This window comes from Eubalaena glacialis, chromosome 2 (genome assembly GCF_028564815.1).
Source record: "Eubalaena glacialis isolate mEubGla1 chromosome 2, mEubGla1.1.hap2.+ XY, whole genome shotgun sequence".
NCBI lineage: Eukaryota > Metazoa > Chordata > Mammalia > Artiodactyla > Balaenidae > Eubalaena > Eubalaena glacialis.
Window position 1 is genome coordinate 81,264,150 of NC_083717.1, and position 26,451 is coordinate 81,290,600.

At 39.5% G+C, this 26,451-nt stretch overlaps 2 protein-coding genes across 3 annotated transcripts in view; one reads left to right on the plus strand and one right to left on the minus strand.

The window, feature by feature from the left end:
• LOC133085756 (serine--tRNA ligase, cytoplasmic-like) overlaps positions 1-11,565 on the plus strand; it is a 33,970-nt gene extending 22,405 nt beyond the window's left edge. The window contains 1 exon segment of the mRNA XM_061182944.1: positions 9,738-11,565. Coding sequence (XP_061038927.1) covers positions 9,738-11,339 — 1,602 coding nt within the window. The 3' untranslated portion in view covers positions 11,340-11,565.
• Positions 1-26,451, minus strand: part of UNC13C (unc-13 homolog C) — a 622,127-nt gene that overhangs the window by 512,590 nt on the left and 83,086 nt on the right. The window lies entirely within an intron of this gene.

Below are 26,451 nucleotides of genomic sequence, written 5' to 3' on the forward strand. Positions count from 1 at the left end.
ATCAATATGAATAATTTTCAAGAATATAACACTGAGTTAAAAAAGCAAGTTGCAGGATTATCTAGTATGGCATCATTTGTATTAAAATATTTAAATCACAAAGCTCCACTTTGATAGTATTTATGCATAGCAAAATTATGACAACATAGCCTGGAAGAACACACATGATATTTTTTATGGTGACTGTCCCTAGGGAAGGAAGGGTATGAGTCTAGAGAGCCAAATGACCTTTAAGGAAGAGCAATACCTCCTCTCATGACTCACTATTTACCACCAAAGGTAACACCTCTCTCTGCCTCCCAGGACTGGCTCCCACTTACCCTGAAATTATTCTTTGGCTTTCCATCTGCTGATATCATACCGCCTTTTGATGACAGGGACCTTTCCCATCAATTACTGGTATAGCAGAGTATAGAGCAAATAACATGCAAACAGTAATTACTTCTTAGAAACCTATTATCTCAGAACCAAAGGGCTTTTAGAGATCATATTGCCTACTGGTTTTCAAATTGTGTTCCCAGAAGCCTTTGGGTTCCCAAGAGGCTCCAGGGGATGAGAAAGGGGCTTAGAAGCTAGGACTCCACACCCACCACCCCTGATTCAAGTACAGCATTTCTGATATTATCTGCTTTGTAATTGGGGTTCCAAGTAAGGCTTTGTCCACAAAACAGTTCTTTTCAACAGGAGGATGAAAATCACTGGGTTTAGGCATTATTATTATTATTTTTTATAAGGAAATAAGAACTGAAGTTAAAGTCATTTTCCAGCAAGGTTACATAGTTCTATGTTTAACTGATTTGATGCCTACAGAATTCTCAGGATAATGGAAAGTTGTTAAGAAGATCCATGAGAGCCCTTGGTTTCTATGTCCATCTCAGTATACCATACAGACAGCAGGATGGTCCACCAAGTAAGTGTCAAATCAGAGGTGAAATTATGTTTAATTTGCCAACACAGAAATTCTGGTATATATTCAGGGAAGAAAGAAGGTAGAATGTGCTCTCTCAAATTTTGGGGTGTGCATCATGCCCTGCTCCAACAGTTGGAAGACAAAGAGTCATCACCCACTGGACTGGGCATGAACTTTTGGAATCACTTAACCTAGCAACCTAGTGATAACCTTGTAAATAAGCATTATGCATTAAAGAAAGTGCAATGGTGTGTGAGTTTTTGGAAAGCAACCATTTATTTTTGTCTGAAGTTGCAGGACTTCAGGACTAAATCAAGTTTCCATTCCTGCCTGTTAGCTTAGTAATCTCTAATGGAAGTCATTCCTGAGGCTAATCAGTTCTCTTCAAGGAAATCACTAAAGAAGGGGGATAATTATGTCAGGCACCAAAGCTCATGAGGAAGAAAATTCACAAAAACCAACTTTGATCTTTACTCCAGGCTTCGCTGAATGGTGTGGAAAACTAATAATCATTAATTTTCACAAAAAGATGTCATATGGCTACAGCTATAATGTTCAAATAACATTCAATTATATTTTTCCTGATGAATGGAAGTCTCTTTTAATCATCTTGAAACCAACTACCACAAAATGCATTTAAAAAAAAAAATTCCTGTAGTATCTTCACCCTAAATGCTCAAAACACAGAAAGCAATGTCACCTCCCAGGCTATACACTAAAGACACAGAAGTTGATTTTGCAATTCAGACCTCATTCAACCTAACAAACCAAATAATGGCAACATTTTCCTCTATTGTTCCTGGTATAAAATCTTTGAAAATTACTGTTTGTCTTTTGTAATATTTTCCAGCTTAGGAATTGTCTGTTGATATTTCTACTTTAAACAGAAGGCTCTGCAACCATGCTTAGAGATGTTTAGGATAGTCCTTTTCTTCCCTGCTAATGCCCAGGGAAGATGGTGTAGCCACCATGCAAAGTGACTGACAGGGAATGAACTGTAATCACTTGTCTTAACTGATTTTGCAGGGGGGAGGGGGAATAGTCAACAGTAATACCACAATCTCCACCTGTGCAGCTCAGAAACCACACTATTTCATAATGATTCCACATCTTACCAAGAAGCACGTACACATAGGGCTTAAGAGGTGTGGATTATTCTAAAGATTATTAAGTACAAAATTATTTGTATCAGCCAGAAAAAAATAGTTTGTAAAACGTTTACCTCTGCTAGCAGGGAAGTTGTTATGTCTAGCTTTTGCTTTTGTAAAGCATGAGTTGGAGGCTGAGACAGGCACAGGTGAGAAACATTTTTATCCTAAGTAGGAAACATCTGTCAGGGCAAGGGATGCAGAAGATAAAGGTGGGTAGAGTACCCCCATGTGGAGGTGGAAATTACAGTAACCTCACTCTAAATGAAGGAACTGAAGGCTTGTACCCACATTCCAGGTTCTGGATCTCACTCTATCTATCATAATTCCTCCCAGCTGAATGTATAAAAGCAAACCATCCCAAGATGGAACAGCGACATGGAATGCTTCCTCCTTTGGGTTTGCTGAGTGCCTCTGTCTAAAAGATTGTTTGAGTCTGTGGTATCCCCCACAGTAGACTCCTCCTCTTGTAATCACTAAATCAACCAATGGAGAGAAATTCAGCTGACTGTAGGAATTTACCTCTTTTTAATCTATAGTCCCTATTTTTCAGACATAATAGAAATGGAGAGAAAACATCAAGTTACAGCTTAAAGAAGGACAAGCTTGTTCCTTTGACCATTGATAATTCTTACCCACCTTTGGAGGTGAAACTATATGCTATGGGGAAACAATTTTAAGGGAACTTGGTATAAATTGAGACTTGAAAACAAATCTACTATAATACTATGACTGTTATGCCAGATAATTTTTTCTTGACCTACCTTGTTTGAGATTTTAAAATAAAAGGGTTACTTAGTAAAAGGCATTTTGTCGAAATACCAAAAAAACACAATTGTCAAATCATTACCTCCAAAACTTTGCTACAGAACCAAAAAGAAAACAGTCATTCCTACACAGCAGGAAAAAAAAAAAAAAAAACTACATAAAACTTGTATTTGTTACACACTTAAAAACGTTCCTCTGACATGTTTTTTCCTGTTTTACAATAAGTGGTATCAAAGTCCCAGATACCATTGTTCTCTCATCTTCACTCATACCAACTGTCAGTAACTTTTAGCATAAAACATCAACATTTCTATCCTATCAAGACTCAACTCAAGGGGTGCCATCAAGATGGCGGAGGAGTAAGACGTGCAGATCACCTTCCTCCCCACAAATACACCAAAACTACATCTACATGTGAACAATTCCTATGGAACACCTACTGAATGCTGGCAGAAGACCTCAGATTTCCCAAAAGGCAAGAAACGCCCCACGTACCTGGGTAGAGCAAAAGAAAAAAGAAAAAACACAGACAAAAGAATAGGTACGGGACCTGCACCAGTGGGAGGGAGCTGTGAAGGAGGAAAAGTTTCCACACTCTAGGAAGCCCATTCACGGGTGGAGATGAGGCGTGGCTGGGGGGGAAGCTTCAGAGCCACGGAGGAGAGCACAGAAACAGGGGTGCAGAGGGCAAAGCTGAGAGATTCCCACACAGAGGATCGGTGCCGACCAGCGCTCACCAGCCTGAGAGGCTTGTCTGCTCACTCACTGGGGCAGGTGAGGGCTGGGAGCTGAGGCTCAGGCTTCGGAGTTCAGATCCCAGGGAGAGGACTGGGGTTGGTTGTGTGAACACAGCCTGAAGGGGGCTAGTGCACCACAGCTAGCCGAGAGGGAGTCCGAGAAAAAGTCTGGACCTGCCTAAGAGGCAAGAGACCTTTGTTTTGGGGTGCATGAGGAGAAGGAATTCAGAGCAGCACCTAAAGGAGCTCCAGAAACGGGCACGAGCCGTGGCTATCAGTGCGGACGTCAGACTTACATGAAATGCTAAGGCTGCTGCTGCAGCCATCAAGAAGACTGTGTTCAAGCAGAGGTCACTATCCACACCTCCTGTCCCGGGAGCCTGTGCAGCCCGCCACAGCCAGGGTCCCGTGATCCAGGGACAACTTCCCTGGGAGAATACATATCATGCCTCAGACTGTTGCAACATCATGCTGGCCTCTGCTGCTGCAGGCTCACCCCACATTCTGTACCTCACCCTCTCCCCGGCCTGACTGAGCCAGAGCCCTCTAATCAGCTGCTCAATTAACTCCGTCCTGGCTGGGTGGGGAACAGACATCTTCAGGCGACCTACACACGGAGGCAGTGTCAAACTGAAAGCTGAACCCCAGGAGCTGTAGGAACAAAGAAGAGAAAGGGAAATCTCTCCCAGCAGCCTCAGGAGCAGTGGATTAAATCTCCACAATCAACTTGATGTAACTTGTATCTGTGGAATACCTGAATGGACAACGAATCATCCCAAAATTGAGGCAGTGGACTTTGGGAGCAACTGTAGACTTGGGATTTGCTTTCTGCATCTAATTTGTTTCTGGTTTTATATTTATCTTAGTTTAGTGTTTAGAGCTTATTATCATTGGTAGATTTGTTTATAGATTTGGTTGCTGTCTTCGTTTATTTTATATATATATATATATTTTTTTCCTTTTTCTCTTTTTGTGAGTGTGTATGTGTATGCTTCTTTGTGTGATATTGTCTGTATAGCTTTACTTTTGCCATTTGTCCTAGGGTTCTGACTGTCCATTATTTATTTTTAGTATAGTTTTTAGCACTTGTTATCATTGGTGGATTTGTTTTTTGGTTTGGTTGCTCTCTTTTTTTTTTATTAATTTTTAATTTTTAACAATTTTTTTACTTTTAATAACTTTATTTTATTTATTTTTTCTTTCTATCTTTGTTTCTTTTTCTGCCTTTTCATCTGAGCCATGTGGCTGACAGGGTCTTGGTGCTCTGGCCGCATCTCAGGCCTCAGCCTCTGAGGTGGGACAGCTGAGTTCAGGACACTGGTCCAGCAGAAATCTCCCAGCCCCACATAATATCAAATGGCAAAAGCGCTCCCAGAGATCTCCGTCTCAACGCAAAGGCCCAGCTCCACTCAATGACCAGCAAGATACAGTGCTGAACACCCTATGCCAAACAACTAGCAAGACAGGAACACAAACCCACCTATTAGCAGAGAGGTTGACAAAAATCCTGATAAGGTCACAGACACCCCAAAACACACCACTGGATGTGGTCCTGCCCACCAGAAAGACCAGATCCAGCCCCATCCACCAGAACACAGGTACCAGTCCCCTCCACCAGGAAGCCTACACAACCCACTGACACAACCTCACCCACCAGGGGGCAGACACCAAAAACAACGGGAACTATGAACCTGCAGGCTGTGAAATGGAGATCCCAAACACAGTAACTTAAGCAAAATAAGAAGACAGAGAAATACACAGCAGATGAAGGAACAAGGTAACAACCCACCAGACCAAACAAATGAAGAGGAAATAGGCAGTCTACCTGAAAAAGAATTCAGAGTAATGATGGTAAAGATGATCCAAAATCTTGGAAATAGAATGGAGAAAACACAAGAAACGTTTAACAAGGACCTAGAAGAACTAAAGAGCAAACAAACAATGATAAACAACACAATAAATGAAATTGAAAATTCTCTAGAAGGAATCAATAGCAGAATAACTGAGGAAGAAGAACGGATAAGTGACCTGGAAGATAAAATACTGTAAATAAAAACTGCAGAGCAGAATAAAGAAAAAAGAATGAAAAGAATTGAGGACAATCTCAGAGACATCTGGGACAACATTAAATGCACCAACATTCGAATTACAGGGGTCCCAGAAGAAGAAGAGGAAAAAAAAAGGGACTGAGAAAATATTTGAAGAGATTATAGTTGAAAACTTCCTTAATCTGGGTAAGGAAATAGTCAATCAAATCCAGGAAGCACAGAGAGTCTCATATAGGATAAATCCACGGAAAAACATTCCAGGACACATATTAATCAAACTATCAAAAATAAATACAAAGAAAAAAATTTAAAAGCAGCAAGGGAAAAGCAACAATTAACATACAAGAGAATCCTTATAAGGTTACAGCTGATCTTTCAGCAGAAACTCTGCAAGCCAGAAGGGAATGGCAGGACATATTTAAAGTGATGAAAGGGAAAAACATACAACCAAGATTACTCTACCCAGCAAGGATCTCATTCAGATGTGATGGAGAAATTAAAACCTTTACAGACAAGCAAAAGCTAAGAGAATTCAGCACCACCAAACCAGCTCTACAACAAATGTTAAAGGGACATCTCTAGGCAGCAAACACACGTGAAGTAAAAGACTTACAATAACAAACCCAAAACAATTAAGAAAATGGTAATAGGAACATACATATCGATAACTACCTTAAATGCAAATGGATTAAATGTTCCAACCAAAAGACATAGACTGGCTGAATGGATACAAAAACAAGACCCGTACATATGCTGTCTACAAGAGACCCACTTCAGACATACGGACACATACAGACTGAAAGTGAAGGGGTGGAAAAAGATATTCCATGCAAATGGAAATCAAAAGAAAGCTGGAGTAGCAATTCTCATATCAGACAAAATAGACTTTAAAATAAAGCCTATTACAAGAGACAAAGAAGGACACTACTTAATGATCACGGGATCAATCCAAGAAGAAGATATAACAATTGTAAATATTTATGCACCCAACATAGGAGCACCTCAAAACATAAGGCAAATGCTAACAGCCATAAAGGGGAATTGGACAGTAACACAATCATAGTAGGTGACTTTAACACCCTACTTACACCAATGGACCCAGCATCCAAAATGAAAATAAATAAGGAAACACAAGCTTTAAATGATACATTAAACAAGATGGACTTAATTGATATTTATAGGACATTCCATCCACAAACAGCAGATTACACTTTCTTCTCAAATGCTCATGGAATATTCTCCAGGATACATCTTATCTTGGGTCACAAATGAAGCCTTGGTAAATTTAAGAAAAGTGATATCATATCAAGTATCTTTCCTGATCACAATGCTATGTGACTAGATATCAATTACAGGAAAAAAACTGTAAAAAAATACAAACACATGGAGGCTAAACAATACACTACTAAATAACCAAGAGATCACTGAAGAAATCAATGAGGAAATCAAAAAATACCTAGAAACAAATGATGATGAAAACATGACAACCCAAAACCAATGGGATGCAGCAAAAGCAGTTCTAAGGGGGAAGTTTTTTGCAATACAATCCTATCTCAAGAAACAAGAAATATCTCAAACAAACAACTTAGCCTTACACCTAAAGCAATTAGAGAAAGAAGAACCAAAAAACCCCAAAGTTAGGAGAAGGAAAGAAATCATAAAGATCAGATCAGAAATAAATGAAAAAGAAATGAAGGAAACAATCACAAAGATCAATAAAACTAAAAGCTGGTTCTTTGAGAAGATAAACAAAATTGATAAACCATTAGCCAGACTCATCAAGAAAAAAAGGGAGAACACTCAAATCAATAGAGTTAGAAATGAAAAAGAAGAAGTAACCACTGACACTGCAGAAATACAAAGGATCATGAGAGATTACTACAAGCAACTCTATGCCAATAAAATGGACAACCTGGAAGAAATGGACCAATTCTTAGAAAAGCACAACCCTCCAAGACTGAACCAGGAAGAAATAGAAAGTATAAACAGACCAATCGCAAGCACTGAAATTGAAACTGTGATTAAAAATCTTCCAACAAACAAAAGCCCAGGACCAGATGGCTTCACAGGCAAATTCTATCAAACATTTAGAGAAGAGCTAACATCTATCCTTCTCAAACTCTTCCAAATATAGCAGAGAGAGGAACACTCCCAAACCCATTCTACAAAGCCACCACCACCCTGATACCAAAACTAGACAAAGACGCCACAAAAAAGAAAACTACAGGCCAATATCACTGAAGAACACAGATGCCAAAATCCTCAACAAAATACTAGCAAACAGAATCCAACAGCACATTAAAAGGATCATACACTATGATCAAATGGGGTTTATCCCAGGAATGGAAGGATTCTTCAATATAAGCAACTCAATCAATGTGATAAACCGTATTAACAAATTGAAGGAGAAAAACCATATGATCATCACAATAGATGCAGAAAAAGCTTTCAACAAAATTCAACACCAATTTGTGATAAAAACCTTCCAGAAAGTAGGCATAGAAGGAACTTACCTCAACATAATAAAGGTCATATATGACAAACCCACAGCCAACATCGTTCTCAATGGTGAAAAACTGAAACCATTTCCACTAAGATCAGGAACAAGACAAGGTTGCCCACTCTCACCACCATTATTCAACATAGTTTTGGAAGTTTTAGCCACAGCAATCAGAGAAGAAAAAGAAATAAAAGGAATCCAAATCGGAAAAGAAGTAAAGCTGTCTCTGTTTGCAGATGACATGATACTGTAGATGGAGAATCCTAAAGATGCTACCAGAAAACTAGAGCTAATCAATGAATTTGGTAAAGTAGCAGGAGACAAAATTAATGCACAGAAATCTCTTGCATTCCTATACACTAATGATGAAAAAGCTGACAGAGAAATTAAGGAAACACTCATTTACCATTGCAACAAAAAGAATAAAATACCTAGGAATAAAGCTACCTAAGGAGACAAAAGACCTATATCCAGATAATTATAATACACTGATGAAAGAAATTAAAGATGATACAAACAGATGGAGAGATATACCATGTTCTTGGACTGGAAGAATCAACATTGTGAAAATGACTATACTACTCAAAGCAATGTACAGATTCAATGCAATCCCTATCAAATTACCACTGGCATTTTTCACAGAACTAGAACAAAAAATTTAACAATTTGTATGGAAACACAAAAGACCCCGAATAGCCAAAACAATCTTTAGAAAGAAAAAGGGAGCTGGAGGAATCAGCCTCCCTGACTTCAGACTATACTACAAAGTTGCAGTAATCAAGAAAATATGGTACTGGCGCAAGAACAGAAATATAGATCAATGGAACAGGATAGAAAGCCCAGAGGTAAACCCACACACATATGGTCATCTTATCTTTGATAAAGGAGGCAAGAATATACAATGGAGAAAAGACAGCCTCTTCAATAAGTGGTGCTGGGAAAACTGGACAGCTACATGTAAAAGAATGAAATTAGAGCACTCCCTAACACTATACACAAAAATAAACTACAAATGGATTAAAGACCTAAATGTAAGGCCAGACACTATAAAACTCTTAGAGGAAAACATAGGCAGAACACTCCATGACATAAATCACAGCAAGATACTTTTTGACCCACCTCCTAGAGAAATGGAAATAAAAATAAACAAATGGGAACTAATTAAACTTAAAAGCTTTTGCACAACAAAGGAGACCATAAACAAGATGAAAAGACAACCCTCAGAATGGGGAAAATATTTGCAAATGAAGCAACTGACAAAGGATTAATCTCCAAAATTTACAAGCAGCTCATGCAGCTCAATATCAATAAAACAAACAACCCAATCCAAAAATGGGCAGAAGACCTAAATAGACATTTCTCCAAGGAAGATATACAGATTGCCAACAAACACATGAAAGGATGCTCAACATCACTAATCATTAGAGAAATGCAAATCAAAACTACAATGAGGTATCACCTCACACTTGTCAGAATGGTCATCATCAAAATATCTACAAACAATAAATGCTGGAGAGGGTGTGGAGAAAAGCGAACCCTCTTGCACTGTTGGTGGGAATGTAAATTGATACAGCCACTATGGGGAACATTATGGAGGTTCCTCAAAAAACTAAAAATAAGTCACAGGGCGGCTGCTGTGGGACGAACCTCCCTTGTCTTAGTGTTGGCCCTGGAGAAGGAACGACGGTGCTGGATCTGGATTTGTTTCGGGTGGATAAAGGAAGGGACCCAGCCCTCATCCGAAAGTCGCAGGAGAAGCGCTTCAAGGACCCGGGACTGGTGGACCAGCTGGTGAAGGCAGACAGCGAGTGGCGACGATGCAGATTTCAGGCAGACAACTTGAACAAGTTGAAGAACCTATGCAGCAAGACAATTGGAGAGAAAATGAAGAAGAAAGAGCCAATGGGAAATGATGAATCCATTCCGGAAGATGTATTAAATCTCGATGAGCTCACTGCAGACACTTTAACTAACCTGAAAGTCTCACAAATCAAAAAAGTCCAACTCCTCATCGACGAAGCCATCCTGAAGTGTGATGCAGAGTGGATAAAGCTGGAAGCAGAGCGATTTGAGAACCTTCGAGAGATTGGTAACCTTCTGCACCCCTCTGTGCCCATCAGCAATGATGAGGATGCCGACAACAAAGTAGAGAGGATTTGGGGTGATTGTACCGTCAGGAAGAAGTACTCTCACGTGGACCTGGTGGTGATGGTAGATGGCTTTTAAGGCGAAAAGGGGGCTGTGGTGGCTGGGAGTCGAGGGTACTTCCTGAAGGGGGTCCTGGTGTTCCTGGAACAGGCACTCATCCAGTATGCTCTTCGCACCTTGGGAAGTAGGGGCTACACTCCCATTTATACCCCCTTCTTCATGAGGAAGGAGGTCATGCAGGAAGTGGCACAGCTCAGCCAGTTTGATGAAGAACTTTATAAGGTGATTGGCAAAGGCACCGAAAAGTCTGATGACAGCACCTATGAGGAAAAATATCTGATTGCCACCTCCGAACAGCCCATTGCTGCTCTCCACCGGGACGAGTGGCTTCGGCCACAGGATTTGCCAATCAAGTATGCCGGCCTGTCCACCTGCTTTCGCCAGGAGGTGGGCTCCCACGGCCGTGACACCCGTGGCATCTTTCGAGTCCATCAGATTGAGAAGATTGAACAGTTTGTCTACTCATCGCCACATGACAACAAGTCCTGGGAGATGTTTGAGGAGATGATCACTACCGCAGAGGAGTTCTACCAGTCTCTGGGGATCCCTTACCATATCGTGAATATTGTCTCAGGTTCTTTGAATCACGCTGCCAGTAAGAAGCTTGACCTGGAGGCCTGGTTTCCAGGCTCAGGAGCCTTCCGTGAGTTAGTCTCCTGTTCTAACTGCACAGACTATCAGGCTCGCCAGCTCCGAATCCGATACGGGCAAACCAAGAAGATGATGGACAAGGTGGAGTTTGTCCACATGCTCAATGCCACGATGTGCGCCACAACTCACACCATCTGTGCCATCCTAGAGAACTACCAGACAGAGAAGGGCATCCTCGTGCCTGAGAAATTGAAGGAATTTATGACACCAGGTCTCCAGGAACTGATCCCCTTTGTGAAGCCTGCACCCATTGACCAGGAGCCATCGAAGAAGCGGAAGAAGCAGCATGAGGGCAGCAAAAAGAAAGGGGCAGCGAGAGATGTTGCCCTGGAAAGCCAGCTGCAGAATATGGAGGTCACTGATTCCTGAACATTCCTTTCTTCCACTTTACCAGGCATCCATTTCAATTAGCTGCAATCTCAGAGCCTGCCCACAGGCAGGGAAGCCAAGCACGCACCCATCGCCCACCCCGTGTGACTGCATTACCAAAATGGGAACCATCTGCCCTGTACAATGCAGTGTTCCTCTTTTCTCGCTTGGGCATAGGATCTAATCACCAATGACTGATGAAACCGTGTAATAAAGCATCTCTGAGGGAGGAAAAAAAAAAAAAAAAAAAAACTAAAAATAGAATTACCATACAACTCAGCAATCCCACTACTGGGCATATACCCCAAGAAAACCATAATTCAAAAAAGGTCATATACCACAATGTTCATTGCAGCTCTATTTACAATAGCCAGGACATGGAAGCAACCTAAGTGTCCATTGACAGATGAATGGATAAAGATGTGGCATATATATACAATGGAATATTACTCAGCCATAAAAATAAATGAAATTAAGTTATTTATAGTGAAGTGGATGGGCCTCGAGTCTGTCATACAGAGTGAAGTAAGTCAGAAAGAGAAAAACAAATACCGTATGCTAACATATATACCTGAATCTAAAAAAAAAAAAAAAAAAAAAAAAAAAGGTTCTGAAGAACCTAGGGGCAGGGCAGGAATAAAGACACAGACATGGAGAATGGACTTGAGGTCACGGGAAGGGGAAAGGGTAAGCTGGGACGAAGTGAGAGAGTGGCATGGACATACATACCCTACCAAATGTAAAATAGATAGCTAGAGGGAAGCAGCCGCATAGCACAGGGAAATCAGCTCGGTGCTTTGTGAACACCTAGAGGGGTGGGATAGGGAGGATGGGAGGGAGACGCAAGAGGGAAGAGATATGGGGACATATGTATATGTATAACTGATTCACTTTGTTATACAGCAGAAACTACCACGCCATTGTAAAGCAATTATACTCCAATAAAGATGTTAAAAAATGAAATAAAATACAAATTTAAAAAAATTCAAGTGTTTTTTAATGGGAAGTTTCACTTCCAAGGATGCTTCTGCCCTGTTTATGTAATCCTAGAATGAAAATAAGGAGACCTGAAGAGATGATCTAATCTATTCTCATGCTTCCTTAAAAGAGAACAAAACCATGGCAGAGTAATGGGAATTATTCTCTTTAATATAAAGCCCTGAGAGAAGATTCTACTTCCCTTAAGTGTTGTATATCACATTAATTCCCTTTCAACTGATAGCTGGATTCTCATTCTGTAAGAAAGCAGCAGTACCATTGGAAAGCCAATTCTGCTCCTGTTCTCAGCTGGGTTCCAAGTTTGAATTAATATCATAAATTTTAAGGACTGCCTTCTTCCACTGCAGATTGTGAGCTCCTTCAAAAATGGGAACCAGGTGGTCACATTTATAAGGGACTCCACATTCTATCTCTGTGCCTGGCACATACTTGCATACATCAAGCAATACATGAAAGTACTACAAGTGCATGAGAAACTATATTAAACTGGCTTGAAAATGTTCATATTGATATCTGAGTGATTATCATTTAAGATACAAAGATAAATCCTTTTTTGTTATAGCCTTTTCTCCCCCTTGTGCCTAGGAAGCCCTTATTTTCAGCCTTATTCTATTCAACTATTGGTGTATTAAACATTAAAAATTCAGGCAATGGCTCAGGCATATAATTGCAATAAGGGGTTATGATCTGAAGTAAACAAAATGGTCCACAATATTAGCCACAATTTCTTTTCATATCAATGCAAATAGGTGTTGCAATGCATGTGCTAATTTTTTGATATTTTTCTACACAAGAATGTATTTGATGTCAGTATGGTCAGATGAGGCTGCTGCATAGGAACCTACAAAACAAACTAATTTGGAGAATTTGCATTTCCAGGAATGGGGCTTCACTCTAAAAATAGTTTTCATTACACACAGCAGGGGAACATAAATGAGCAAGAGTACCCCCTGATCCAGTATTCTGCTATGTGGAGCAGAGTCTGAAAACTCAAAAAACAACGCAAGTGCTCTTTCCATCCTGCCTGCCTGCCAAGTGCCAGTGCACCCTCAATCAACTTTCACTATTGTCCAATTGCCTTTATTTTTTTTTAATTTAACTATAGTTGATTTACAATATTGTGTTAGTTTCAGGTGTACAGCTTCAGATTCTTCTCCACTACAGATTATTACAAGATACTGAATATAGTTCCCTGTTGCTATACAGTAAATCCTCGTTGTTTATATATTTTATATGTAGTGGTGTGTATCTGTTAATCCCATACTCCTCATTTATCCCTCCCCACCTCCTTTCCCCTTTGGTAACTGTAAGTTTGTTTTCTATGTCTGTGAGCTTGTTTATGTAAATAAGTTGATTTGTATTATTTTCTTTATATTCCACCTAAGTGATATTACAGGATATTTGTCTTCTTCTATCTAACATTTCATTTAGTATGATAATCTCTAGGTCCATCCATGTTTCTACTTTTGACATTTTGGCCAGTTTAAGTCTGAGTCATATGGTAGGTACCTATTAAATGTCTTTTCAGAGAAGGAATGGAAAAAAAGAATGACTGCAGAAAGAAATTCAGTGGGTAAGATGAGATGACGAGATAGCACATGGAACATAAAATAAAGGAATAACTTGATTTGAAGGAGGATGACTTTTCTGCTAGAACAAGAGAGAAAAATAAAGAACAAGAATGTATGTGAAATGATGATTATATGCTACTTTTATTCTGAGCAAGTCCATCACAAGTCATTCTGTGTAAACTGTCAGCTCAGAGTCACTTTTTAACAGCACACCTGAAAATATCCGCACTTGATGTGTTTTTTTTAAGATTTAGAGGAGTTTAAGTGGTCATTGGGGTATTTCAAGTTCTTGTCTTAATATTTATTCTCTTCAAGATGGCTTTAGGATCAGTAATAATTCACTTTTATAAGGAAATTTATCCACTCTAACAAACCCAAACTTTAGCCTTCAAATTCTGCTTTATATATCATTTCCTATTTCTCTAAACATGAGTCTCAGAGGTCTTAAAGTTCTTTCCCATTTCAAATAAAGGCAGATGCTTCTGAAATGGAATCACTGTATTACTTATATTTGCTCAAAGAGTCAAGGGATCAAGAAATACTGCTTTACCAACAAACAGAATTATTAGAGCTCATTACAAGTACATCATTGAGAATGGCGCTAGCACACGTTGCAATCACTGCCTTTCAAACTTTAAGAATGTAATATATACCTAGCGACCAACTCTGCTTGGGTGAGCCCCAGGCATCTCTAATCAGTAAATCTAAAATAGATCTGGGGGCTTCCCTGGTGGCGCAGTGGTTGAAAATCTGCCTGCTAATGCAGGGGACACGGGTTCGAGCCCTGGTCTGGGAAGATCCCACATGCCGCGGAGCAACTAGGCCCGTGAGCCACAACTACTGAGTCTGCGCGTCTGGAGCCTGTGCTCCGCAACAAGAGAGGCCGCGAAAGTGAGAGGCCCACGCACTGCTATGAAGAGTGGCCCCCGCTTGCCCCAACTAGAGAAAGCCCTCGCACAGAAACAAAGACCCAACACAGCCAAAAATAAATAAATAAATTTAAAATAGATCTGACCTATTCCTCTGCCAATCTTCCTCCTGCATTCTCTTTGTTTAAAAGAAGATAATGGCTTCCACCCAGTCATCAAGTCAAAAGCCTTAAAGTCATCCTAGACTTTTTATTCTTTTCATTACATTCACCGCCATATTCAATCAGTCACTCAGTCTGGTTGAAATCATCTCCTAAATCCCTCTCACATTCACATTCTTCTGCTGAGTCCTATCAATGCCATATTCAGATTTTCATGATTTCTCCAATAGTCAGTATGGTTTTCCTGCCTCTGGATTTTTAATTACAAACTAGTAGAAAGTTTTTTGGTCATTTGTAGTAAACGGTGTTGTTTTATTTAAACCTTTCTATTCCTTACTCACCCGAGGGCTTTAAAATATAACATGGAACTTGTGTTTAAACTTGATGAATTGGCCCAAAATACGTACCTCTTCTCCCTTTTGTAATTTCACTAAGGTGATAAATTAAAATATAGAAAGGCCCTCAGAATGAAAGAAGCAATAGGAAAGATACTTAAGTGAGTAGTTACTACAAGGAAGAAACTTATTCTAATCACAAAAACCTCTGACATATCCCAGACTATGAGGCACCAGGTAACAAGGAGTGCACACCAGAAGAAAGAGGATGAAAGCAAGAGAATGACTGACCATCTGAATACAGTATTTGGACCCCTGGGTTCTGTTCACCATCATGCACAGTCAAGCTGTCACACCTCAGGAAGGAGAGCCAAGATTTGTTCTCAGGATAAATTGAATCTGGGAGTCTGTGGATCCAAAAAATCCAGGCAAATGCTGGGAATGAGATAAGAACAGCAAAGTTAAATGAAATCCTATATATGAACCATTGAACTTTAAGAACTCTTTCCCCATCTGCTTCCAGAACCACAGATGACCTGTAGTTGAGAGAACTAGAGGCTCCTCCTCTAGACAAAGTGAAGAGCCTCAGAGAGAAGATTCCCAGAAAGTGACATCTGCAACACTTTTGGACACAAACCAATGAAAATTCAAGCTTGCCACCAGATTACCCTACAGCTTTTCAAAAAAGTTTCTATAGACAAAGACATTTCCAACCATGAATATGCTCCAAAAAGGAAGATAAGAAGTGAGCATAATATGGATTCTTTCTCAGAAATGTTCTCACTTCCATGATAACAGAGTCAACTTCGAAAAGAGATATAGCATCCAGGTATCTTATGAGGACAATGAAGGGAATTCCAAGAATGGTTGCCAACAGAAGTCCCAGAACAATGAAGCAGGGATCCAGAGCAAAGAACAAAATAAGACTTAACAAAGTACCTTAAAAGCTCTATATGTTTGGGAAATAATACTTAACAGTTGTCTGATAGGTATGATGGTACACATAGAAAAAAACATGATGGTGTCATAGAAAACTAAGCAAATGAACAAAGCAGTCAATAATTCTAGAGAAAACACAAGATGTTCAACTAAATAAGTTTAATGGTAGAATTCTGTTGACTTTGAAGTCAAAAGTATATCATCATACTAAACAAAGAACTATTTCAATAAATAATGAGAAATATAGAGCAATGAGAAGGGTGAGTAGAAAAGAAAGATGCTAACGAGTTTAATATATATCTACTAGGTAAGTTTAATAAAGGATGATTAATATTGAGAACCAATAGCGGTATAAGCACATTATTTGGACATAGGGAGAAAAACCTTTTGAGGGGTTGCTGTGAGGCAAAGTTCTGAGAAGGGGAGACAGAGGTACTGTCTACTCAAATTTCATTCAGTCTTTTAGGTTACTGATTAAAAGCAATACATTATTTTAACGTTTAAATAATTTTAATAATAATTTCATTAAGCAGGCTTTGTTGAATGATATGTTGTTCTACCCAGCTTCTTACTTTTCCTAATAGGTGAGCAGAGACAATATCTTACATGTAGTTCACATTTGTAGTTTTCTTCACTCTTTGTCTGGATTTATGTTTCTATCTGGTATGATTTTCCTGCTTCCTGAAATACTACCTTTAACATTTCTTGGCGCGTGAGTCTGCTGGTATCTTTTACCCTCTGGCTGCTCTAAAATTTTTTTTGTTTTAAGTAAGTAGAAAAAACAATCCTAAAGTTTATATGGAGCTACGAAAGACACTGGATAGCCAAAGCAATGCTGAAAAAAGAAGAACAAAGCAGGAGGCATCACACTTCCTGATTTCAAGCTATATTCTAATGCTATAGCAATCCAAACAGTATTGTACTGGCATTAAAAACAGACACAAAGACCAATGGAACAGAATCAAGAGCTGAGAAATAAAGCCATGCACATACAGTCAACTAATATTTGACAAGGGAGCAAAGAATACTCATGGAGAAAAAACATTCTCTTCAATAAATGGTACCAGGAAATTTGGATACTCATACAAAAGGAATGAAACAATACCCCTATCTTACATCATTCACAAAAATTAACTCGAAATAGATTAAAAATTTAAATGTAAGACTGGAAACCATAAAACCCCTAGAAGAAAACAGGAAAAAAGTTCCCTGACATGGGCCTCCAGCATAAGTTTTTTGGATATGACACGAACAAGATAAAAAATAAACAGTAGGACTACATTGAACTAAAAGCTTCTGCACAGCAAAAGAAATAAAGAAAATGAAAAGACAACCTACAGAATGGGAGAAAATATTTGCCAATCATATATCTAACAAGGAATTAATATCCAAAATATAAGAAGAAATCATACAACTCAATAGCAAAAAACAAATAATCCAATTGAAAAATAGGTAAAGGGCCTAATAGACATTTTCCCAAAGAAGGTATACACAAACGGCTAACAGGTACATTAAAAGGTGCTAAACATCACTAATCATTAGAAAAATGTAAATCAAAACCACAATGAGACATCTCCTCACACCTGTCAAAATAGCTATTATCAAAAGGACAAGCAATAACAAATGGTGGCAAGGCTGTGGAGAAAAGGGAATACTTGTGCATGGTTAGGGTGACTGTTAAGTTGGTACAGCCACTATGGAAAACAGCACGGAGATTCCTCAAAAAATTAAAAATAGAACTACCATATGATCCAGTAATTCCACTTCTGGAAATACATCTGACGGAAACAAAAGCACTACGTCAGAAAGACATCTGTATCACCATGTTCTTAACCACATTATTTACAGTAGTTAAGACATGGAAATGACTTAAGTGTCAATCAACCCATGAGTGGAATAAGAAAGTGTGGTATATACACAATGGAATATTATGCAGCCATAAAAAGAAGGAATTTCTGCCATTTACAACATAGATGCATGCTGAAGGCATTATGCTAAGTGAAATACATCAGAGAAAGACATATAATGTATGATCTCATATGTGGAATCCAACACAAAAGCAAAACAAAAAAACCCATAGAAAAAGTATGGTATGTATGAAAGTGAAGAGTAAATCCTAAGAGTTCTCACCACAAGGAAGAAAAACTTTTGTATCTGTATGAAATGATGTATGTTAACTAAACTTACTGTGGCATTTCCCATTATATGTAAGTCAAAACATTATGCTGTACAGGTGTAAACTTATACAGTGCTGTATGTCAATTATATCTCAAGAAAACTGAATAATTTTACAATAAAAAATAAATTTAACTTAGGGAAAATGCAATCTTTATAACATTCAGTCATCCTGTGCAAGAACACGAGGTATCTTTCCACTTGTTCAAGAGCACTTGTGTCTATCAGGAGTGTCAAGCTACATTTAAAAATTGCTTTCCAATAAATTTAGGAGGTAAACTGAGTTTTTAGAAATGTGATAACATGCAAAATGAATATGTCATATTCTATGCAGTAAAAATAACCAGTATCTTATAGCCACTATGGAGAACAGTATGGAGCTTCCTTAAAAAACTAAAAACAGAACTACCATATGACCCAGCAATCCCACTGCTGGGCATATACCCTGAGAAAACCATAATTCAAAAGGAGTCATGTACCACAATGTTCACTGCAGCTCTATTTATAATAGCCAGGACATGGAAGCAACCTAAGTGTCCATCGACAGATGAATGGATAAAGAAGATGTGGCACATATATACAATGGAATATTACTTAGCCATAAAAAGAAACGAAATTGAGTTATTTGTAGTGAGGTGGATGGACCTAGAGTCTGTCATACAGAGTGAAGTAAGTCAGAAAGAGAAAAACAAATACCGCATGCTAACACATATATCTGGAATCTAAAAAAAAAAAAAAAATTGTTCTGAAGAACCTAGGGGCAGGACAGGAATAAAGATGCAGACGTAGAGAATGGACTTGAGGACATGGGGAGGGGGAAGGGTAAGCTGGGACGAAGTGAGAGAGTGGCATGGACATATATACAGTGCCAAATGTAAAATAGATAGCTAGTGGGAAGCAGCCGCATAGCACAGGGACATCAGCTCGGTGCTTTGTAACCACCTAGAAGGGTGAGATAGGGAGGGTGGGAGGCAGACGCAAGAGGGAGGGGATATGGGGATATATGTATACGTATAGCTGATTCACTTTGTTATACAGCAGAAACTAACACACCATTGTAAAGCAATTATACTCCAATAAAGATGTTAAAAAAATAAATTAAATAACCAGTATCTTAAATGCTAATATGACTCACATTATAAATGATGTTTTAAAAACCTGTAGCCTTTGAAAAAATTTTATCCATGTCAGCTGTAGAAAGATGCTCTGGGTGGCCAGGAAATGCCAGAAATACAGGGTTATTTTCTTTCCTGGATCCTCCTCTCAGGGCTCTGCGGGGAGCCAGATCTTCCCCATCTAAACCATAACATCTCTTCAAAGGTAAATAGCTTCTCCCTCTTGGAGAGGCAGAGAAGGAGGCTGATATAACAGAGTCAATGATCTGAGACAAAAACTTTCCAAATAGAGTGGAGGAGAGAAAGAAAGTGTGTAAGGATTTGTAGCCAGGACAGCAAAGCCCTCTTAATAATCAGGCACTGGATATACTGCAGAGGATTTACACATATCCATCCACCCTTTCTACCCTCACGCACAAACATACCCCCAGAGGACAGAGAATGACAGAAGAATTGATCAAGACACAGAACAAAGGTCTGAGAGGGACAGAACAGAGACCCTGGCTCTGCCACCGTAGCCAGTGAATTGTTAGCAAACCCCCTCTGTGAGAGAAGTGTGGTGTTCTAAGCCCAAAGCACCTTGATACATTAGATTCCTAATCAGTGGTAATGTTTACTATTTAGAAAATTTTGCCCGTGGCTGACACTTGTTATTTTGAGAATATTGTTCACTACAAGTCCCACTTTAAGAACCTGATAAGGTTCTCTGAAAAAAGGCAAAGCTCTCCCTGCCCATTAGGCCCTGCCCCGGGGCCAGACAGCCTGCATTTGGCTTCTCCACCCCCATCCCATCTGGAGGGAGGAGGGTGCCGGCTGGATGACTGACATGCCCCCCACAGCTCAGCTGATGCGCAGGCCTAGTGAGATTCGGGTGAGCTCATGAGTCCTGGAAACAAGGGCCTGAAGTTGTGCGGGGCCTGGGTCAGGAGACCACCCGATGCGGCCGACCTCACCTCACAGATCCAGGTCTGCTCCTAATTTACTCTGTGACCAAAGCAAACCCTTGCTGTGTCTTATCTTTCTGATCTGCCAAGCGAGAACAATGACACGTGAACTACCTACTGTACTGGCATTGAATAAAAGGAGACAATGAATGTGAAGAAACACACTAAAGAGCATTAAAAGTGCCGGCTGAAAGGAAGGGACGCCCTAGAGCGCTTCAGTGTCCTCATTAGGAAGTGAGGGGACAATAAGATAACTTCCAAACATGTTTGTCATGGATTAAAAAAAATACCCATTCACTTAGTGGCTGAGTCACTATTCTAACCACGGCTGTATGTATGTTAGATCATTTGCAAAGGGGTGAGTAATCTGCGTTCCACAGCTGAAAAGACTTCCAAGCTCCCATAACCTGGCAAACAGACTTCGGAAGGAGGCCATCCCCTCATTGCTGGCAGGGGACGCCGAGAGGATGGAGGAAGAGGTTGAGTCAGAGGGAAAAAGTTATTGTCACTCTGGAAAAGAGTCCGTACACACCTGGAGAAGGAGTAACTGTTATATTTAACTAGGAACCAATATAATCAAAGAAAGCCCCACATTTATGTCTGTCACTTTTGGTGTGAGCATAATTGTTCTCTGAGTTCACACCCATGAATAGTAAGCATCTTTTGAGTAACTCAATACTTGGAAGTATTCTGCGGTGTAGAGATTTGTGAACCGCTTCTCCTACACAAAAGTCCCGAGCGCGATCTCAGGCAGAGGAAATAATTCAAGCAGTGGCCCTGCTGCGGCTGACGACGCGGCTGCCCACCCGGGGACCCCGCCCGGGGCCGCTTCTCCCGGACTCGGATCCATTTCAGGTCAACAGCCCAGAAGGACACGGCCAGACTGTGAATATCGGCATCTGTGGACCCCAGCCTCCCGTTTCAGGGCTTTTCCACCCCAAGCGAGGTGTCCCTTTTCCTAACCTCTATCACTACTGAACAGGCCTTACCTTGGTCACTTATACTTTACTACGAACACATTTGGGTTCAGGAAACATTTGTCCTTTGTATTATAATTCAATCTTTTAAGTATGGAAGCGAAAGGTCTTAGGTGCTATTAAAATAATTTCAGCCATCAGCAAATAGGTGCGGGGAGGCTGGGGGAGGCACATCCAATTGCCCTTGAATCTCACCCCTCCCGCAGGGGAGGCCAGTCCCGAGAGGGAACTGAATGTACTCATCTGGGGGGCTTCGGGGTCACTTGCGTCATGGGGCACAAGGGTAGAGGGGAGGGCTTTCTTCCTCCCTTCAGGGCCGCTGTCTTACCTGCTCTCCGTCCTGGAGCTGCCATGGCCTCTGCAGGTCGCCGCTGTGACCCCACGGCCCGCTCACGGGTCCCTCCTGCTCCTCCGGGCTCTCCTTCCTCTCCCCCGACACCTCCCGCGTGTCTGGGAGCCCGTGCTCACTGCGGCTCCCTCCTCAGGCCCGCCCGGCCTGTTTCAGCTTCTCTCCCGCCCACGCTTCCCCCGGGGGCGTCCCAGGTGGTTCCCATCAGCGATGATACCCGCAGGTGCCGGGGCTCCAGGGAAGAGGACTGGGCGGGGCCTCAGGTGGAAGCGGGCGAAGTGAAATGGGGCCTGGCTCGGGGGACAATTGGGAGCCCAGGTCATCAACCGGCGTCAGGCTCAGATGCCCGCATGTGCGCGGAGGTGGGGAAGGTCTGCACCAAGGGGAGAAAACTGTTGGCATTAATTACAGGTTCTGGAATACCTAATAAAGAGCAAAGAAAAACCTAAAAGCTTGGTTTTGGCTGGAAATACACTACCAATTGTATTGTTTATAATCTTCCTCCAATCACCACTTACTCTATTAAATACAAAATATAAAATTAACTTAATAAAAAAAAGTTTTGTTCTTTATTACCTTTTTTGAGCAATTTGCTTATGATGTGCCTTGATGTGGTTTTCTTCATGTTTCTTGTGTTTTGCCAAAAGGGGAAAACCCATGGCAGATTTCTAAAATTTTAAATCCCTTTGCTTTTTTATGGAAGACATTATGAAAAAGTGTCCATGCCCCTTTCTTGAATTTCCTTTGATGGTGTTTTGTCAATCAGAATTCTCCAGCTTAACACTCAGGGGATCCAGGAGTTCTTCTTTGTTTTCTGCCATTGGAATCCTAGAGTTGAAAGTGTTTTATCAATGATATACTTGCTAATCTTTGCAGGTGTCCTGATGGGATTCTTGTTTGGCAACTAATATATATCTGATAACAATAATTGAGATAAACAAACATCATTTTTCCATTATTCCATTTATCCTATGTGCACCTAGTGAGTGGTGACTCTGTGAAAGTTACCAGAAAAAATTTTCAGGTATTAGGGCTCAATTTATTAAAGAGTGAAAAATGAGTTATTTTTTATTGATATACAACTCAGTGAGATTGTTCTCAAGCAGGTAGAACAATCTAGACGTTCTTCCTTCAGTTACATCAGGATACTTGAAAGCTCAGTTCTATAAAATGGTAAAAAAAAAAAATAGCAGCTACTAATTATGAAGCACTTACCCTACAGCAGGCAGTGCAGTGGGAAGTTTGAATCTACTATCTCTCATTTTTATAAAGACCTTAAAGAAATTATCTCCATATCACCAATATGAAAACCAACTTCTCCAGATCACATAGCTAGTAAAGAGTAAAGCCAGGAGTCTCAGAAAGGAACGTCTTTTTCCAAAGCCTGTCTTATTTCACTTAAAATTTTTTCATGATATAAAAGAAATCATTCTTTGGCCATTAAAAATTAATTGAGCCACTACTGCCCTTACTTCAACAAGTAGTTAAATCACCTGCAAACAATGTTTCTTCTTGCTACTCAGCAAAAATTTCAGTTACTTAACTGAAACCAGTTCCTCTAATGAGGTAGAAAATTAATGTTTTCTTATACAGCTATGACATAGCAGATAGTATGCTATATTATTTCACAATTATTATCTCATGTATTTTTACCAAAACCTTGAAAGCTGCATATTATTATCTTCATTTACAGATGAGGAAACCCAAGTTCAAGTAAGTGATTCCCCATCAGCCAGTAAGTTGAAAAGTCTGGGTCTGAAGTACAGTGATTGTAAAGTCTTTCAACTGTATCCCACTATGTGTTATTGTAGCAAAGAGCCTGAATGATGCTAAGAGATCAATAGTCCTTAAGGTATTACTTTCCAGCAAAGTCTCCTATCCATTATTTTACTATCCATTGAAGTGAAATAATGTCCTTGATTTTTAGTTAATTCTAAAGTGCTGAGGGCAGTCATCATTTTTAGTTACTTCATATCCATGCTCTTTACCATAGGGTAGTTATCAGTGTCCTTACCACTTACTGAGTACATTAAAAAAAACACATAAATCCAGATCCAAAATGGACCTCCTTGAAGTGACCAAAATCATATAGTCATAGACTGAGAAAAAAATAGATAAAAAGAATGAAGTTTTATTGTACAAAAACGGCGATTTAGAAAGTGGAAATATGACAAAATGTCCATCAAGTTTTTCATCAAATTTGAGCAGATCCTTAAATTGCTATGAAAGAACAAATAGCTGAAAATATCCAGCAAAGCAATAAAAATTATAATAAATACTACTTCATGTAATACTTAATATAAAGTAACTAAGATTGAGGATTTGGTTTAGAAACAAACATACCAATGGAACAGAAGCTAAAGCCTCCAATAGACCCTGCATATATCTATCTATATAAATATATATAGATATTTATATGTATTTTATATACACTAGGTACAAGACAGAGGTAGCATCACAGATCAATGGGGGAAAAATGGAAGACTGAGTAAATTATGGTGGGATAATTATACACACATATGAAAAAATAAAATTGATTTCTATTTCATGTTATTCCTTTAAAATGTCCAAATTAAAGAACTATCTATAAAGATTAAAATTCTAGAACTTTTAGAAGAAAATTTAAGAGGATATATGACTTCAGAGTAGGGAAAAATCTTTTCAACAAAATCCCCAAAGACACATCTCATAAAGAAGGAACATATTAAATTTTACTGCACTAAATATAAAACCTATCAAAAGTTACCCTAAAAGGGTGAAAAAAAGGTCACAAGCTGTGATAAGGTATAATTAGCTGAATTAAATGACAAGGGATTATGAATAATTTCTACAACTGAGAGATAAAAAAGACAAACAGTCTACTAGAAAAAGGACAAAACCTCTGAATTGACAATTCCTTTAGATAAGCAGAAATTCGTAAATTATTTAAAAAGTTGGCAGGGATATGGCATCTCCTTATGCATTTTCATAAGCTGCCAGTAGGAGTGTAACTGGGTACAGCAACTTCTGGAAGCAATTTGGCAATATCAAGTTGGGTTAAAGATATGCATTTCCATGACTGGGCAATTCAATACTTCTATATATTCCTTAGAGGCTCTCTTCCATGGAAAACATGTATAAGAATGTTTATAGCAGCAGTATTTTAAAAAAGTACTTTAAAAATCCTAATATGATTGTAATAAAATGTGGCCTACTAGAAAGTAGGAGAAATGAATAAGCTCAGACTACATATATCAAGATGGATGAATCTCATGAACATATAGTTCAGTGAAAAAAAGAAATTGCAAAAAAAAAGAGCATTTTAAAACTTAAAAAAATCTCACTATATGTCAAGCATTATTGTTTTTTTAGATACTAAATCACTTATGCTCTCGACAACCTAATAAAGTAATTATTATTTTTCCCATTTTATAAATGACAAAACTGAGACAACAAAAAGTAATAAAACTTGTAAGAAGATGCACTAGACATTGTTTAAAAATACATACATATGTAGTAAAAGTTTAAAGAAATGTAAGAAAATGATAAACAACAGATAGAGAATAGTAGTTACTTACTAGGAAGAGAGAGAGAAAGGGGGATATAGAGATACAGGGTTCACTTCTATTTGCAATATTTTTTTTTCTTAAACTGGGTGGTTGGTGCATGGGTATGTTGTTTTTTTACATTTTTATGTCTGAATAATTTTTATGTCAGAATAATTTGTATTATTTTTTAAATAACGCACCCTAAATTGAGGGAATATAAGAGACAGAGAGAGTGAGAGGTTTGTATGTAAAAGCAGTGTGTCCTTGGTCATGTCCCTTAATGTCCCTGAGCTTTGTTTTCTTTTTAATTTCTAAAAGTAAAATGCTATTGTGTTTTCAAATAAGATAATTAATTTCCACACACTGTGTAAACTATAAAATGTCCTATACATACCACCAGGTATGACTTTTACTTGGAAGAAATAGTGTCCACCTTGTGTCAGGAAATAGAGTGGGCTTTGTGTCTAAGAAGGGAGGGTTTCCACTCTCAAAGCCTCAGGATGAAGGTGATGAAGGTGGGCTGTGCCCAGTCACCCTGGTGCGCCCCTCAGGAAAAGTGTAAGTGTAGGTGTGTGTGTGTGTGTATGTGTGTGTGAGTCTGCACAAGTGCATGTGCGTGCCTCTGGGTATGTGAGTATATGGGTAGATGTGTTAGGAGAGTGTGTGTCTAGGTGTGTGTGTCAGCGAGTCACCAAATAGCCATAATTGACAGACTCCAGGCCTGTGATGGGCATGCAACACCACGGCTGAACAAAGCACTGTGGAAAGGTCTTTCTGTCTCAGATTTGCACCCTGAGAAACTGTCCAACTATGAACTTCAGTCACAGAGGACACAATCTGCCTTCCGTCCAGAACAAAAGGAGTATTGATCTGCTAATGCCATCAACAGGTTTCCAGCAAGAGACAGGTACTGCATCCGGCCAAGGGATCACTTATTTTCAACGTGACACCAGAGCTATGGCAACCACAGAGGCAGAGAATGCTGCTCTCCAGGAGGACTCATCAGATTTTCTTCTTCGTTTTTATCCCATGAAACAAGAGCCACCAGGGCTAAGTGAACACACTCAGGGTTCCTATTTTTAGAATACGAGGACAGTAGGGGTAAAGAAAGATGCAGAGTAGGAAAGACAGATGCCTTCTCAACAGTAGAA